We start from the raw sequence: 14,246 nt of genomic DNA on the forward strand, positions 1-14,246 counted from the left end.
GATAAACCACCGAACTTCGAGCAGCAAAAGGGAATTCTAGAGGATCAGTGAACTCGACAAAGTGATGATTAACTCGCTCCCTTAACTCCCGTGCCTCAAGTTCTGACCAACTTCTCCAACCAGAAGCCCCAGAAGAAGAAGAAGCCATAATCTCATCGCATGTAGAAGATTTTGAATTAGAAGAAGAGCTTCCAATGTCCATTTTTGCAAAATTTTGGGTTAGAGAATTATGAGTAACAAGTGCGTAATCCAAAGGTTGATAGTTTGCAAAAGCTTCCATGACTTGAATATAGGAAGGGGGGGTAAAGGTGACTAATCAATGCATGAAGGTTCTTTCGAGGAAGAACAACATCATTAGATGACTCCTCCGATACTCGATCAATGGAAGAGAAGATTAGCTTGGCCATAAAAGATGTATCAGTCTTTTCGAATACTGAGATAGTGGGAATGTTCAAGGGTTAGACGAGAATTTAATGCAAATGATGAATGACAGTTGCATTTCTGAGAAATGCAAAAGCCCATGCACGTTTTAAAGACGTGGAAAAATACCTTGATCCACTAATATCACCAAGTATTGGGTATATTAGTGCGTGCGGTAATGTTGGCTACATATTTTGTATAAAGCCAATCACAGTTCAGCACGTAGTAGGTTGAGGGTAATACGGGAAGACAATTCAAACCTTCGATCGTGATCGTCCATGTGACAGTTAGTATTGGTTCTTACCAGATCTACGTCACACTGGATCAGCAAAGAGGTGTGAAGTGATGTGGCTTTAACGGTTACTCACATTCAAATTCAAAATCATGAGGGAAGCCTAACTGCAAGTAATGGCATAGTGGAGCTAACTATAAGGCAACATGATCAGCGATCATGGAGGAGCGATTCGACGGTTAGAAGTGCAGTTCGATGGTCATCCTTGAGAAGTATAAATAGCAGAGAAAGCCCCAGAAAAGGCCCAGACTCAGATCTAAAAAATCAGTTTTATCTACTTTATTTCCTTTCCAGTTTTACATTTCCTGTTCTTTGTATTTCTGTACTTTAAAATTCCTGCACGACACTTTGTTCATAGGAGCAGTTTCAAGTAAATTGTTGTTGTAAACCTCTACGAGGCAGAATTGGATCAATGTAAGTCTTTCGTTTTACTTAATGAAATACTGTAATTGTTCTTCATTTAATAATTGTCAGTTTATTCCTCCTAAGTAAAGCCACCAGTAAAAGTCCTCTTCATTGAGGCTGAAAGAACTAAAACAAAATCGTCTGATAATTGGTTGACAATTAAATTTCTGTAAAGATTGATTGATCCTTGCTGGCACGCTCACAATTACAAAAATAACCTTCGAAAGCCAAAAAAGCCAACAACAATAATATAAAATAATAATATCAATGTTATTTAATTTATGTATGAAATTTCCTATGCCTTAATCCCTTTCATTCTCTCTCCTTCCCCAACATTAAATATCAATATCTATACTATATATTAAGCAAAAAGGGATTTTTAATCCCAAGTCTTGTGGGAGCTCCAATCTCCCAATCTAAATTTCCTGATTTTTTGATTTAAAAAAAAAAACTTAATATTTATTAACTTCTCTCAACCCCCAAGTCTTACCCTCATAATAACACTTTAATGCATTAAGAACAAGTATAAATTTTTTTTTAAAATCCAACACAAATGAATTCCTTGAAAAGTCCCAACACATATGATTATTATCCCTCATAATAACACTTTAATGCATCCTAGGAACAAGTATAAAAAAAATTTCTTGAAAAGTCCAACACATATGATTATTATCAAAATATTAAACTTTAATATAATATAATAAAAAAAGAAGACATTTAATTCCTTGAAAAGTCCAACACATATGATTATTATCAAAATATTAAACTTTAATATAATATAAAAAAGGAAAAAAGAAGACATTAAAAAAAAAAAAACATTTAAAAATCTCAATTTACATATATAGATAATTGTAAATATATTAAAGAAAAGGGGGTTTCTAAACCCCAAACCTTATGGGAGCTCCAATATCTCAATCTTAATTTTCTAAATTTTTGATTTAAAAAAAAAAAAACCTCAACATATATTGATTTGGTCAAAATCCCCTGATCAGCATTTATTAACTTTTTTCAATCCACATACCTGCATTTATTGATTTGGTCAAAATCCCTAATTAGCGTTTAAAATCCTCTCATACAAATAATTATAGATACAACCTGTGCATAGTTGCTGCAGTAGTTTTTTTAATTTCTCCTGTACATTATGATTAGTGATAACATTGTTAAATTAGTTTTATAAAAAATCTTTAAGAACATAATTTATATATTAAAAAAAATTAAAACAAATATAAATATCTATAATTATTCAGTGCATAGCACGGATGATATGCTAGTTAAATATAAAGGTATAATAGTCTAATAAAGTAGTGTAAATCAAGAAAAATGACTTTATGAAATAAAACTATAAATACATGAGACTAAATGGGTTAACAAATTCTTTCATAGATTTCTTGAATTAAAACACTTCTAAATAAAATTTATCAATAAAAATCTCCTTTTCCAAATATTATTTCTCTACAATCCAAAATGAGGATAATACAAAATAATGAAAAAAATGGAGAACAGATATAGCAATTTTGTTTGCATTAAGAGGAACCAACTAAAAAGAAGTGGTAAAGATGTCAAAGGCGTGATTCGCTTTTAAACAAACCATTATGACAAAATTCACATGAGCGAATCTTTGTCATCTAAACTCATTCACTATGATCCAAACTTTTGACCTTAATGATATCAATAATTGAGTACCACTAATAATGATGTTTTACCAAGGTAATTTTATGCAGTAATTTCTTCGCACTATTTGATATTTGATTAATGATTCATCTATTTATTTAGTCCAAATGAGACTCATCTTGAAAAGAGACTCTCGCTAGTTTCCAAAACAGAAAATTTTTACCGAAAAGTGTTTCATTTGGGCAAATTCGAGTTGAACAAATTGGTAAATATAGCGGTGTTGTTGGTATTTTGTCTACACGGTGTTGCAGACTAATTACAAAATAATTTTTTTTACAAGTAAAATATATTGACTCACTTTTATTAAATAGATAAAAAACAACCAACTTATTGTGTTTTACTGAAAATATTACATAAATAATATCATATGATATTTTGAACCTATCTAATAATTTTTCAATTTTATCCTTCCTATCAGACTAATTTTTCAATTTTAGTTCTCACCCTCCCCCATTCCCTCTGGCGCAACCATTCCCAACCCTACCGGAAGCATTAGGTCCCTTAAATTGCTTCTATTTTTAAATATATTTTTCTTTTTCTTTTTTATTTTCTTTTTCTTTTTTAGTTGAGTGATTGAATGATTTTTAGGAATAATATATATTTTTAGTACATTGGAAGTTAAAAAAAAGAGATGTTGAACTTGAGATCTCCTAGTGAAATATGTTAATTCTGATCATTAAACTAAAAAGAAAGACGTTTAGCTCGTGATTGTTTAGTAAAATACATTGATTTTGATCACTAAAGCCTCGTTTGGCGACTATATGTTTTAGCTAAAAAGTCAAAAAAAATTTATAAATTGTCACATCACTCTCTTTACTTTTCACTACATCTTTTTGTAAAAAGTCAAAAAATTATTAAAATAACTTATTTCCAAACGAGACCTAAATTAATTTAGTAATTTGTAAAATAATAATTATTATTTTAATTTGCTTTGGAATAGGTACCTAATGGAAACATAAGATTTAGAATGTCCATTAAAGATTGTTACTGGAAAAAAAAAAAAAAAAAATGATGATCATGAATTTCTGACATGCAATGGAAAGTGCTTGTGATGAGTATGTTTGATGGAGAGTTGGGGGGTGTGGGTATGAAAAGAGAAAACACCATGTCACATGGTACATTATTGAAGAGTGTAGGATGGGTGGGCCATGCTCACGCAGCCGAACAATGACTTGGAGCTACCAGCACATGGACCTCAGGGTGGATTGCTTGACACTTGTTGCTCATCAAGTGGCCTTTCACAGTCAAAACCCTAGGTTTTCTGACCACCAATAACCCAACAAAATGAGTGAATAGTCTTGATTAGGGTTGTTAAAAGTTATGATTAGGTATAATAGTTACGCATTGGTGGAGGCAAACCAACATGACAGGTTCATAAGCAACTTGCCGCCATAACTGTAATTTCTTTGTAATATATGTGTGTGACAAATGCTGACGACTGATGACATTAATTTATATTGAGATTAAGATGAAAGTATTTTAAAAATTGGTTTAAAAAGTTAAAAAATGCATTCAAAATGTCTTATGTTTATTTATTTAGTGATATCTTAGGATCACTTGTTAAGATGATGTGATAGTCATGTTTATTTTATTTAACCAGATTATATGATTGAGATTATCAATTTTTTAAAATTATGTATCCTATCTGACATTTAGAATGTTCATTGATGAAGTAAGAGATTAGTAGATTTTTATCATTTCTCATGTTTGATTGGAATCACTACATAATCTATAATGATCATAGTTTGAGAATATTTTTATATTTTAACGTTCTAATCTAGACCTTTGTTTGTCTCATATTTTGTATCACACTCCTCATGAGATTCGATAATTTCCTATTTCAAAGATTTATAGTTTGGAGAGTTTGTCAATCTAAAATTCTAGTTTTATATTCAAATGTGAGATTGATCATTGAGTAAAATATGTAATCAAATCTCATGATTAAGAATGACAACGGGTCAAGTTTTTTTAGATTTCGTGTATGAATTCTTGATTTTAAACTTAACTACTTTAATAATATAATTTCATACTTTAACCCTGACAATTTTGATCTACTTATCCTTATATTTGATCCTATTACATCAATACTCTCCCAATTCTTTTTTTATTAGAATTGAATTAAATCAAATACCAATAAGAAGTTTATTATAATTTTTTATAATTTCGCCATCCCTACTCGCGACTTAATCCCAAACAAACACAATGGTACCCACGTTAGACAAATTATATACCAGTAAGAAGAAGAATAATGATTTTATTCTATTCCTTTTCTAATAAACTAAATGTGGCATAATAAAATTGTTAAATTATATTGACTTTTTTTGTATGTTGATCTTTTACAATGGGCCTCACATCAATTATTAATTTAACTTTTTCACAAATGTTAAATTACTTGCTGAAAATGTTGAAAAGTAAATGGCTGTATAGATTAAAACAGCAAAACCATGCCCAAATATATACTTGCAGCCATAGAAGTTTGCAGATATTATTGCAAATCTTGATGTCATGTTATGGACCTTTTTTTTTATTTAATTTTTTTTATAAAAAATATTTATTGAAAATATAGTACAGGGTTTAAAATTATTTAGGTTCCTATCAAAAAGGAAAAAAAAATTCCTTTAGGCTAAGCCCCCTTACGGTTTATATCTAGATAATTACTTAATATTTATACGACAGTAAGAATGAAGTCTCGTACACCCATGCTAAAAAAAATAAATAAAAAAATAAAAAAAATCCTCAAGTGATGTATGCTTGAGATTTAAGGGTGTCTTACATTATTATTTTGCTCAAGTGATCAACTATAGCATGGAAAACAAAGCTAGTGATGTTATAATTATAAGAAGAGTTCATACAAGTTGTGTGTGATTGTAAAGCATTACAATTCTTAGAATAGTAAACATTTCCCAATGACTTGGTTCAATTATTGTTTCATACATTTGTGCTATATTATATGAGCTCTTTAAAAGATATGTCTAATATTTTTATTGGGGACATTTTATATATATATTTGTATTTAATACTATCATATAGCAGATGTGCAATAAGTTAAAAACAATAGTTGAAGGGGGTAAAATATAATTTTCTCAATTATTTAATGTACATATCTTACATATACTAAATTTTTCATAATAAATTTCCCTAAGTTGCATTTTTTTTTTTTTTTGGGGGTATGGAGATAACAAGAATTAATAATAGTCAATAGAGGATGATGGTCAAATGGGCTTGCCAGTGGGAGCTGCAAAGTCATCCAACACATATCTGTCAATCCAAAGTAGAGCCTCACTCCAATTGAGTGACCAAATTTTGGTCCCCCATCCAAAAAATATATATTTTGGCAACTACTAATAAATAAATAAATATCTAATAAGCAAACAAATAAATTTCTTTTCAGATCAAACTATAAAAGGAAAAGAAAACCATATACTCTCCCTCGTATAAAGACAAATTAGGCTTTGTTTTGGAATATAATTTTTTAGTTAAAAAGTTAAAAAATTATTATAAGTTATCAAATTATTATTATTTATTATATATATATATTTTTTTATAAAAAAATATTAAAATAGTCAATTCCTAAACAAGTTCTAAATAAATAAAATATTATATTGAAAAATTAGCATATAAATGATGCTCTTTTATTTTCCAAAATAATGAGAGGTCCCAGAGAAAACTACAAAAAAAAGAAAAGAAAAAAGAAGTTAAGAACGGTTCACCCTCTGATTCCTTCACAGTTTTTGTTTTTTTCAAATTCTATGTTTAAATCTTTGATTTGCAGACAGAAAAAAAAAATTGAAATAATATAAATGAATTTTTCTTTCTTTTTTTTGGGGGGGGGGGGGTGGATTAGAAAAAAAAGAAGAAAACGAATAAATATTATTCAAAAAAAGATTTAGATTGGTTTTCAATTGTTTTTAGTGAAGTTTTTTCATATTTAGTAAAAAAAATTAAAATACTTTTTAGATGCAAAAAGTATAAAAAAATGATTAAAATAATAAAAAAATTACTAAAAACAATAAAAAAAAATTCAGAACAAAAACATGTTCCAATTATCAATTCAAAAATGATTTGGACCCCACAGGGAGGCACCCCCACGACCCCCTCTGGCTGTGATTGGCTAGTTTTTTTTTTCTTTTTTCTCTTCCAATCATTAGCCCCCACGTGTGTAGGGGTGGTGGGGGTGATGATTGGAGGAGGTCTTAATCACTTCTCTTACCAATTTAACCTAAGTCAAGAGATCAAAGGACCTTACATAGATATCAATTTCTATGTAGGATCCAGCTAATGATCGCTTATTAGACATTCGTTAAAAATTAAATACTATCAAAATAGTTTGAATTTTGATACATACTTTACATACTGTCACACACTTTTATATATTTTCTTACATATTTTAATACCCTTTTTTACATATATGATAACATCAACTAATAACATTTCCCTTATCTTACAAAATAAAAATAAAAAAAAAATTGAAAATTAACATAGAAATTAGTACACTAATTATAAGGGAATAAATAGTCACCAAGGATCCTCTAGAGTGTTTTTTTCTTAAAGTTTCTTAAAGTGGTGTATTGTGTGGTTGAGATTTAATGCTGAAAAATTGATGTGACTTGTCATTAAATCTCAACCACACAATGCACCACTCTAAGAAATTTTAAGAAAAAAAAAACTCTAGAGGATCCTTGTTCATAAATAGTAGCACACAAACAAACTAACAACTTTGTATTTTGAGGAGCCAGGGTGTAGATAGGGACTTAGCAACCCACCCTCATTGTAGAGGTAACTTCTTCCCCTTCTTTTAGGTTAAGACATTTCTAGGCTACTTTTTGTTGTAACCCAAAAAACAAAAGAAAAAATATAGTATATATTTTAGGGTTCATGTGCCTTTGCATTAGGTCTGAGCAAAATATCCACATTATGAATGTGTGTACTGTGCTTCTATTTACACTACACAAATATTTCATTACATTTTTTTTTATTTACAATTTATAGATAAAATTACCTAAAATGCTAACAATACAAGCCCAACATTGTCAATCCACCCATCTTCTTCCTTACCACCTCCATGGGCCACCACTTCTTCCCTACCCCCTCCACCATTCACTGTCACCCCTTCTCCATTCCCTCCCTCCCTCAGATCCAATCTCTTTCTTCTCCAACCCAACACCGCCTAGCCCTTCCTCGCTAATTGCATGCAACCCATCCCCTCTTCTTCTTGCCGTTCCTCAGTTCCTCCCAAACCCCAACACCCTCTGCCACTTCCTCTTTTCTTCTCTTTCCCTCTTCCCTCTCTTTATTTCTCTCTCTCAAATCTAAGGTATCGTTTGCAATTACAACAATAGAATAAAAAGAAGAAGAGGAAAAAAAAGCGGTAACGATGGAGATTGAATGAGTTGGGAGGGGAGAGAAAGGTGTTGTAGGTGGTGGCGGAAAAAAAATGACGGGTGTTACAGTGGTCGAAGGTGATGGCCATGTGTGGCAGGCCCGACCCAGAGATTTTCGAGATTCATAGTCGATAATCAACTAATAAATATTATTAGATCATTTGGAGTCTTTCACATATATATATTTTTTCATTCAATGTTTTTTTTTTTGAAGGTAAAGTACAAAATATTTGTATCAAAATTACAAAAAAATATTTAATATTACAATACAATAACTAATGTTATAATAGTATAGGTAGCAAAAGATTAATTCTTTTTGATGATGCAGATTTAAATAAATACCAATATTATAATAACAATTGAGCAAAAGACAAGATAAATATTTAATTAATTGAATAAGCGAAAAAAACAAAAACCTGCTTATGATGTTGCTCGGAATTCTCAAATTTTTGGAAAAATTGAATTAAGAGTTAGGGTTAGCAATTAGATATGGAGAAAAAATGAGCCCTTTTAATTTTGAATAGGTTTTTTAATTTTTTAATGAGTTAATTTATTTTAAATTAGTTTAAATCTTCTTTAATTTTTTTTTTAAAATTCAAAACATACCTAATATATTACACTAAATTATAATAAGATAAACTTATTTTTTAAATATATTTTGAGAGATCTTGAACCATAACTTGGTGGAGCTATGCCTAGGACGGACCCATACCTAAGGCCTGCGCTTTTGGGTGGAGAAGGTAATAGTTGTAGTGGTCAGAGGTGATGGTGGCTATGGGTTAGTGGTTCAAAGATTGGTGTAAAAAGACAAGAAACGTTATACTAGGTTAACTTATTTTTAATTTTTTTTAAATGAGTATAAATAGAAGTAGATAAATATAAGCAGGAGGTTTTATGATGTAAACACAAGTATAAGGAGGAGCTTTTGTTATATAAACACAAATCCAAATTTTTAAGACTCCTTGAAACAATTTAAATGAATGCACTAGATTTGATTTTAGAAGAAAATCAAAATTTGAACTCTCCCTCCAATCAATTTAATTGAATTCCACGTGAGTTTATTTGTATATTTTCTTTTTAAGAAATCTTCTTTTATAAATAGAGAAAGATTTTCACAGCATATTCAATTCTCAATAAAATTTCTCATAATTTTTTTTGAATTCTTCATTATTTTATCATTATTATTATTTACTTTACATGGGGAAAATATTAATAGGTTAGATTATTACAAGAGGCCAATTTCACTCCCCAACTAAAAATGTTAGGTTACTCTACCATATATAAGTTGTAGTTCAAATGGACACTTGTAATATTGTAGTATTTGGGTTAGGAAAATGCTATGAATCTCAAATAATATACCAAATATTTTATCAAATCTCTCATATGATGTGAAATTTACACAAATCTACATATGTGTGGGTCTTACACCTATGTCAAAGATTTGGTAAAATATTTAATAAATTATTTGAGATTCCCACCATTACTCTTTGGGTTATGGACAATTGTTATAGTGAAGCTAGTACATTATCACATTAACATTGATTACATCTCCTATGTCATTTGATGATCTTAAAATTGATTACATCTCCTCTGTCATTTGATTGTCTTAAAATGAGGTTTATTATGATTAAAGTGGTGATTTTGATTACTATTAAAGTGATTTTTGATTATGTGTCAAAATGATGTTAGATACAGAAAAATTATTAGGTAGTCTTAAGACACTATGTGACAATATTTTCATAAATTATCAAATGTCATGTAATTCTGTTTTTTATCACCCAGTATCAAATCTTGAATCTCACCCGTCACTAATCATAATATTTTTCATGTTTACGAGGTGATTTGAGATGTTCTAAATAAGTGTGCTTTTTGACTTTTTATAAAATGATGTGTAGAAAAGTAAAAAAAATGAATAAAAAAGTAGAAAAGAGAGATTGATAGATGTTGATTGATGTGACTCAAATAAATGTATATATGTAAAAAAAATATACTTTTTCCAAACAAGCACTAAATATTAATTAATGAAATGAAAATAAAAGAATTGAAAAAGAAAATAAAGTGTATTTATTATTATTTATTTTTTCAAAAATTGAATTAGGAAAATGAATATAGACACTTTTGACATTTATCTTTGTATAACGTTATATAATCAAGCGCCAAGCCCTGTTGACGTTTTCAGACCGTTCTCTCTCTCTCTCTCTCTGTTTTCTGTCTCTCCTCTCTGTCTCTGTCTCTGTTTCTGTTTCTGTTTCAGTTTCAGTTCCAGTTTCACAAACATTAAAAAACACAAACCCATTTCATGTAAATCTCTCAAAACCCATTAATTATTACCATGAGAGACTTCCCTTCTTGTTTCGGCGAAAATGGAGTTCAAATTGCAGACTCTTCATCACCCTACTCATCCAGAACTTTCCAGAACCTAGTTTCATGTGTGTACCAATGCCGATTCAGTGGCATTTCATGCTTAATTACAGTAACATGGACCAAGAACTTGATGGGTCAAGGCCTCACAATTGGAATCGACGATTCATCCAATCAATCTCTCTGCAAAGTCGATCTAAAACCCTGGTTGTTCTCCAAAAGAAAAGGGTCCAAGAATTTGGAAATCGATTCGAGTTTAATCGACATTTATTGGGACTTGTCTTCTGCTAAATTTGGTTCTGGCCCAGAACCAATCGAGGGTTTCTATTTAGCCATTGTTTGCAACAGAGAAATTGCTCTGCTTTTGGGAGATTTGAGAAAGGAAGCTTATAAGAGGATTGAAGCAAATCCAAACCCAATTTCTAAAAATTCCAAATCTATTTTTATTGCTAAGAGAGAGAACATTTTTGGGAAGAAATTGTATGGTGCCAAGGCACAATTTTTCGATAAGGGAAAAATTCATGATGTCATAATTGAATGTGACACTACGGGTACTGGTACTGGTACTAATAATGATCCGAGCCTCGTGATCCGTGTAGACGGGAAGGCGGTGATGCAGGTAAAACGACTGAGGTGGAAGTTTCGTGGAAACCATACCATTCTAGTGGATGGAATTCCGGTTGAGGTGTTCTGGGATGTGCATAATTGGCTGTTTGGTAACTTGGTTGGCGACGCGGTTTTCATGTTCCAAACCTGTTGTGAGAAGTTTTGGAGCAGCCAATCTTTGTCTGATCCATCATTGTCTAGTTGGTCATGTTCAGAGAAATTTGGAGAGACTCAATTACAAGGTCTTGGCTTCTCACTCATGTTGTGTGCTTGGAAGAATGAATGAATAGATGTGTATTCTTCTTTTGAGTGTGATAGTGGATGGATGAATGTGACGCAATTTCATATTGGATCCATTGGTTTTTCCCCCCTCTAATTTTCTTGTAATTAGCTTGGAAAATTAGAATTTACAATTTTTTTTTTTTTTTTTGTTGATCTCAATTGTGTTTTTACATGCCTAATTTAGCATACTTGTGAAGGTTCCATGGTTACCGACACATACACCACTCTGTGACAAGCACCTCAGTAAGATCTTCCCCTCTCATCCTTGTAATTTCAAGTTTAACAGTGTTTTAAGTCTAGAGAAAAGTGTTTTCAAAAAACAAAAGGTAGAAACATTTGTACTATGCATCTGTTTTTTGTTTGTTGCTAACTAAACTTTGACCGAGTGAATTTTTTTTTTTTGGTTAGTGTTCGAGTTCAATGTCGAGACATGGACCACATAAAAACTCAGTGCACGACACTCTTGCCAAAGGGCATGTTTTTTTTTTTTTTTTTTTTTTTTTTTTTTCTTGTGGAACTAGCCAAAGGGCATGCTTATGTTATAAATAATATTTATATATACCAATTAATATACATACTAGTGTACTAATAGATGATGTGACATCATTTGTATAGTTTTGGGTATTTGTAACTTGTATAATAAATGTGGTCAATGATAATATCACAACACTAGTTGATATATTAGTGTGTATACTAATTGATGCATATAGCACCACCGATATGTTATAGTTTTTAATTTTATTTTTTTCTCTGGAGTTTTTGCTCTGTGATTTGGAATCTAGTTCTATTCAATTTTTGGAACACTACACAACTCTTGTTGATTTGCATAATTACATTTTGTGCATCTTTTGTTTGCTAATATAGAGTATCTTGAAAATAATCTGACTTGTGCTTGTTTTGTTTTCAATTAATGATTCAAAGATTTGATAGAAATGAAAATTTAGAATCTTACAACAAAGAATTAAAGTCTTGACTATGAGATTCAGTATTTTCTGTATGTTCTTCTGGAGCATGAAGCTTTAGTGGCAGAGCCACATTAAGTTCAGGACAGCATGTGCCCCTTCTTAATTTTTTTAGATTACTTTTTATCTCTGGAATAATGCTTGGGACCCCCTTTTGGGGGTCACCCCTCCCCCCCTTTGCCACGTGGCAGGGGGTGATTGGTGGAGCAGGAAAAAAAAGAAAAAGAAAAAGAAAAGGTAACCAATGAGAGAGAGAGGGGGTCAAAGGGGGTGGGGGGGAAAAGGGGGATGAATCATTACTCTTATCTCTGATTAAACAATATTTTTCAATTCATTCCCTTGAAGTTTTTAAGTATGCCGCTTAAATTCTTGTACCTCTATTTTTTCCTTTCTTTTCAGCAAAACCCATGTAATTTGTCACTTTAAATGTTGAGTTTTGCTAGATTCTTCTCTTATAAATTTTAAATTATTTCTTTCTCTACCTCCTTAATCTCTATTTTTTGTGTGCATCTTGATATCAATCCGTTCTACTTTTTATGGTACCATGTGATCATATTTTAAATAATGATATAACCATATTTACAAATTAAAATAAAAATTGGATTAATAATAAAAACCAAAAGAAAAAAATTTTGATCGACTAACTCGAGCACAACTCTAATATGACTTTGGCATGTTGATTTTCAGTTGTCTCACCACCAAATGAAAATCGGGTTCAATTGAATTTTGATAAATCTCGATAAGAATTAGTCAAAATTTCGGATCCGCAACTAGCTTCATTGCATCTTATTTAAATTCAGATTTTAGGTTGTAAACCTTAGAACATTTCTAATATCTCAAATGGGAAAATGGTTGAGTCTAATATCTCAAATGGTGAAGAAATTGTACAAGTTGGTATGCTTGTGGGGTTATTGAACTGAAATCAAATTTTTTGTTGGTTGGTGAGGCTAACAATGGATGGGGGGAAGGAGCAAAAAGCTAACGAAAGTGGGGTTCTTCTAATTGAAAGTTATTTTGCTGAATCTTGGATCTCTTTGTATTATTTTGTGTTTTTTGGCTTCAATGAAAGTGTTCTGGGGAATGAAGGAGAATAATCTACTATACCATTTTATTTATTTATTTATTTCTTGTGGGCATAACTAGCCATGCAATGAGATTAGGTTATTAATTAATTTTTTTCCTTTTTTTCAAAAATACTATAACATTTGATAGACATTTGGGTACTTTTTGTCCACTGCTAGCCTTTCCTTAAATTTAACGTTTTCCATGTCCGGTCAACTAAACTAATTTGATCATTTTTAAAATTAAAAAAAAAAAAGAGAGAGAGAGAGAGAGAGAGAGAACAGAAGATGATTATGCCATTAATTCAGTAAATAAGTCAGTTGATTCAGCAATCAAAAATAATAATAATAATAATAATAATAATAAAAAACTTGTTTTATGTCCAACTAAACAATTACGGTTAGAGAACTAATTTTTGAATTTTGTAAAGGCCTTTGAATGCATGCAAAGCTAGTATTTTTTTTTTTTGGTATACGAGTTGCACGTCTCTTTTATTATAATTTACAGTTATAAAGAAAAAGGACTCCTTCAAAATGATTACTATGAGAATTGAAATTGAGCAATATAGAATTATTAATAATAATTAAAAAAAAAAAGACACATACGAAAGAAGAAACCAAACAATGATATCATTCACACACTTATGCTGCTGTTTGTGGTCAAGTAAGAATTACCTTCTTACAATGCGTAACCAAAGTAATGAATGGTGGTGCAAAACAACTTTGTACAACCATCAACTCACGACCCTCAAAATCCCCAAATGAAGTAGTGAATTCTCAATCTAAATGTAGTAGTGTTAGAAAT

The 14,246-nt window shown here is 30.6% G+C and overlaps 1 protein-coding gene across 1 annotated transcript; it reads left to right on the plus strand.

The window, feature by feature from the left end:
* Positions 1-10,338: 10,338 nt before the first annotated feature.
* LOC114264195 (uncharacterized) lies at positions 10,339-11,577 on the plus strand. Its single transcript, XM_028204790.2, has one exon. The coding sequence runs from the start codon at positions 10,502-10,504 to the stop codon at positions 11,420-11,422; it is 921 nt and encodes a 306-aa protein (XP_028060591.2). The 5' UTR covers positions 10,339-10,501; the 3' UTR covers positions 11,423-11,577.
* The last annotated feature ends 2,669 nt before the right edge of the window (positions 11,578-14,246 follow it).

The sequence above is a fragment of the Camellia sinensis genome, chromosome 12 (assembly GCF_055761805.1).
Source record: "Camellia sinensis isolate YWXY chromosome 12, ASM5576180v1, whole genome shotgun sequence".
Lineage (NCBI taxonomy): Eukaryota > Viridiplantae > Streptophyta > Magnoliopsida > Ericales > Theaceae > Camellia > Camellia sinensis.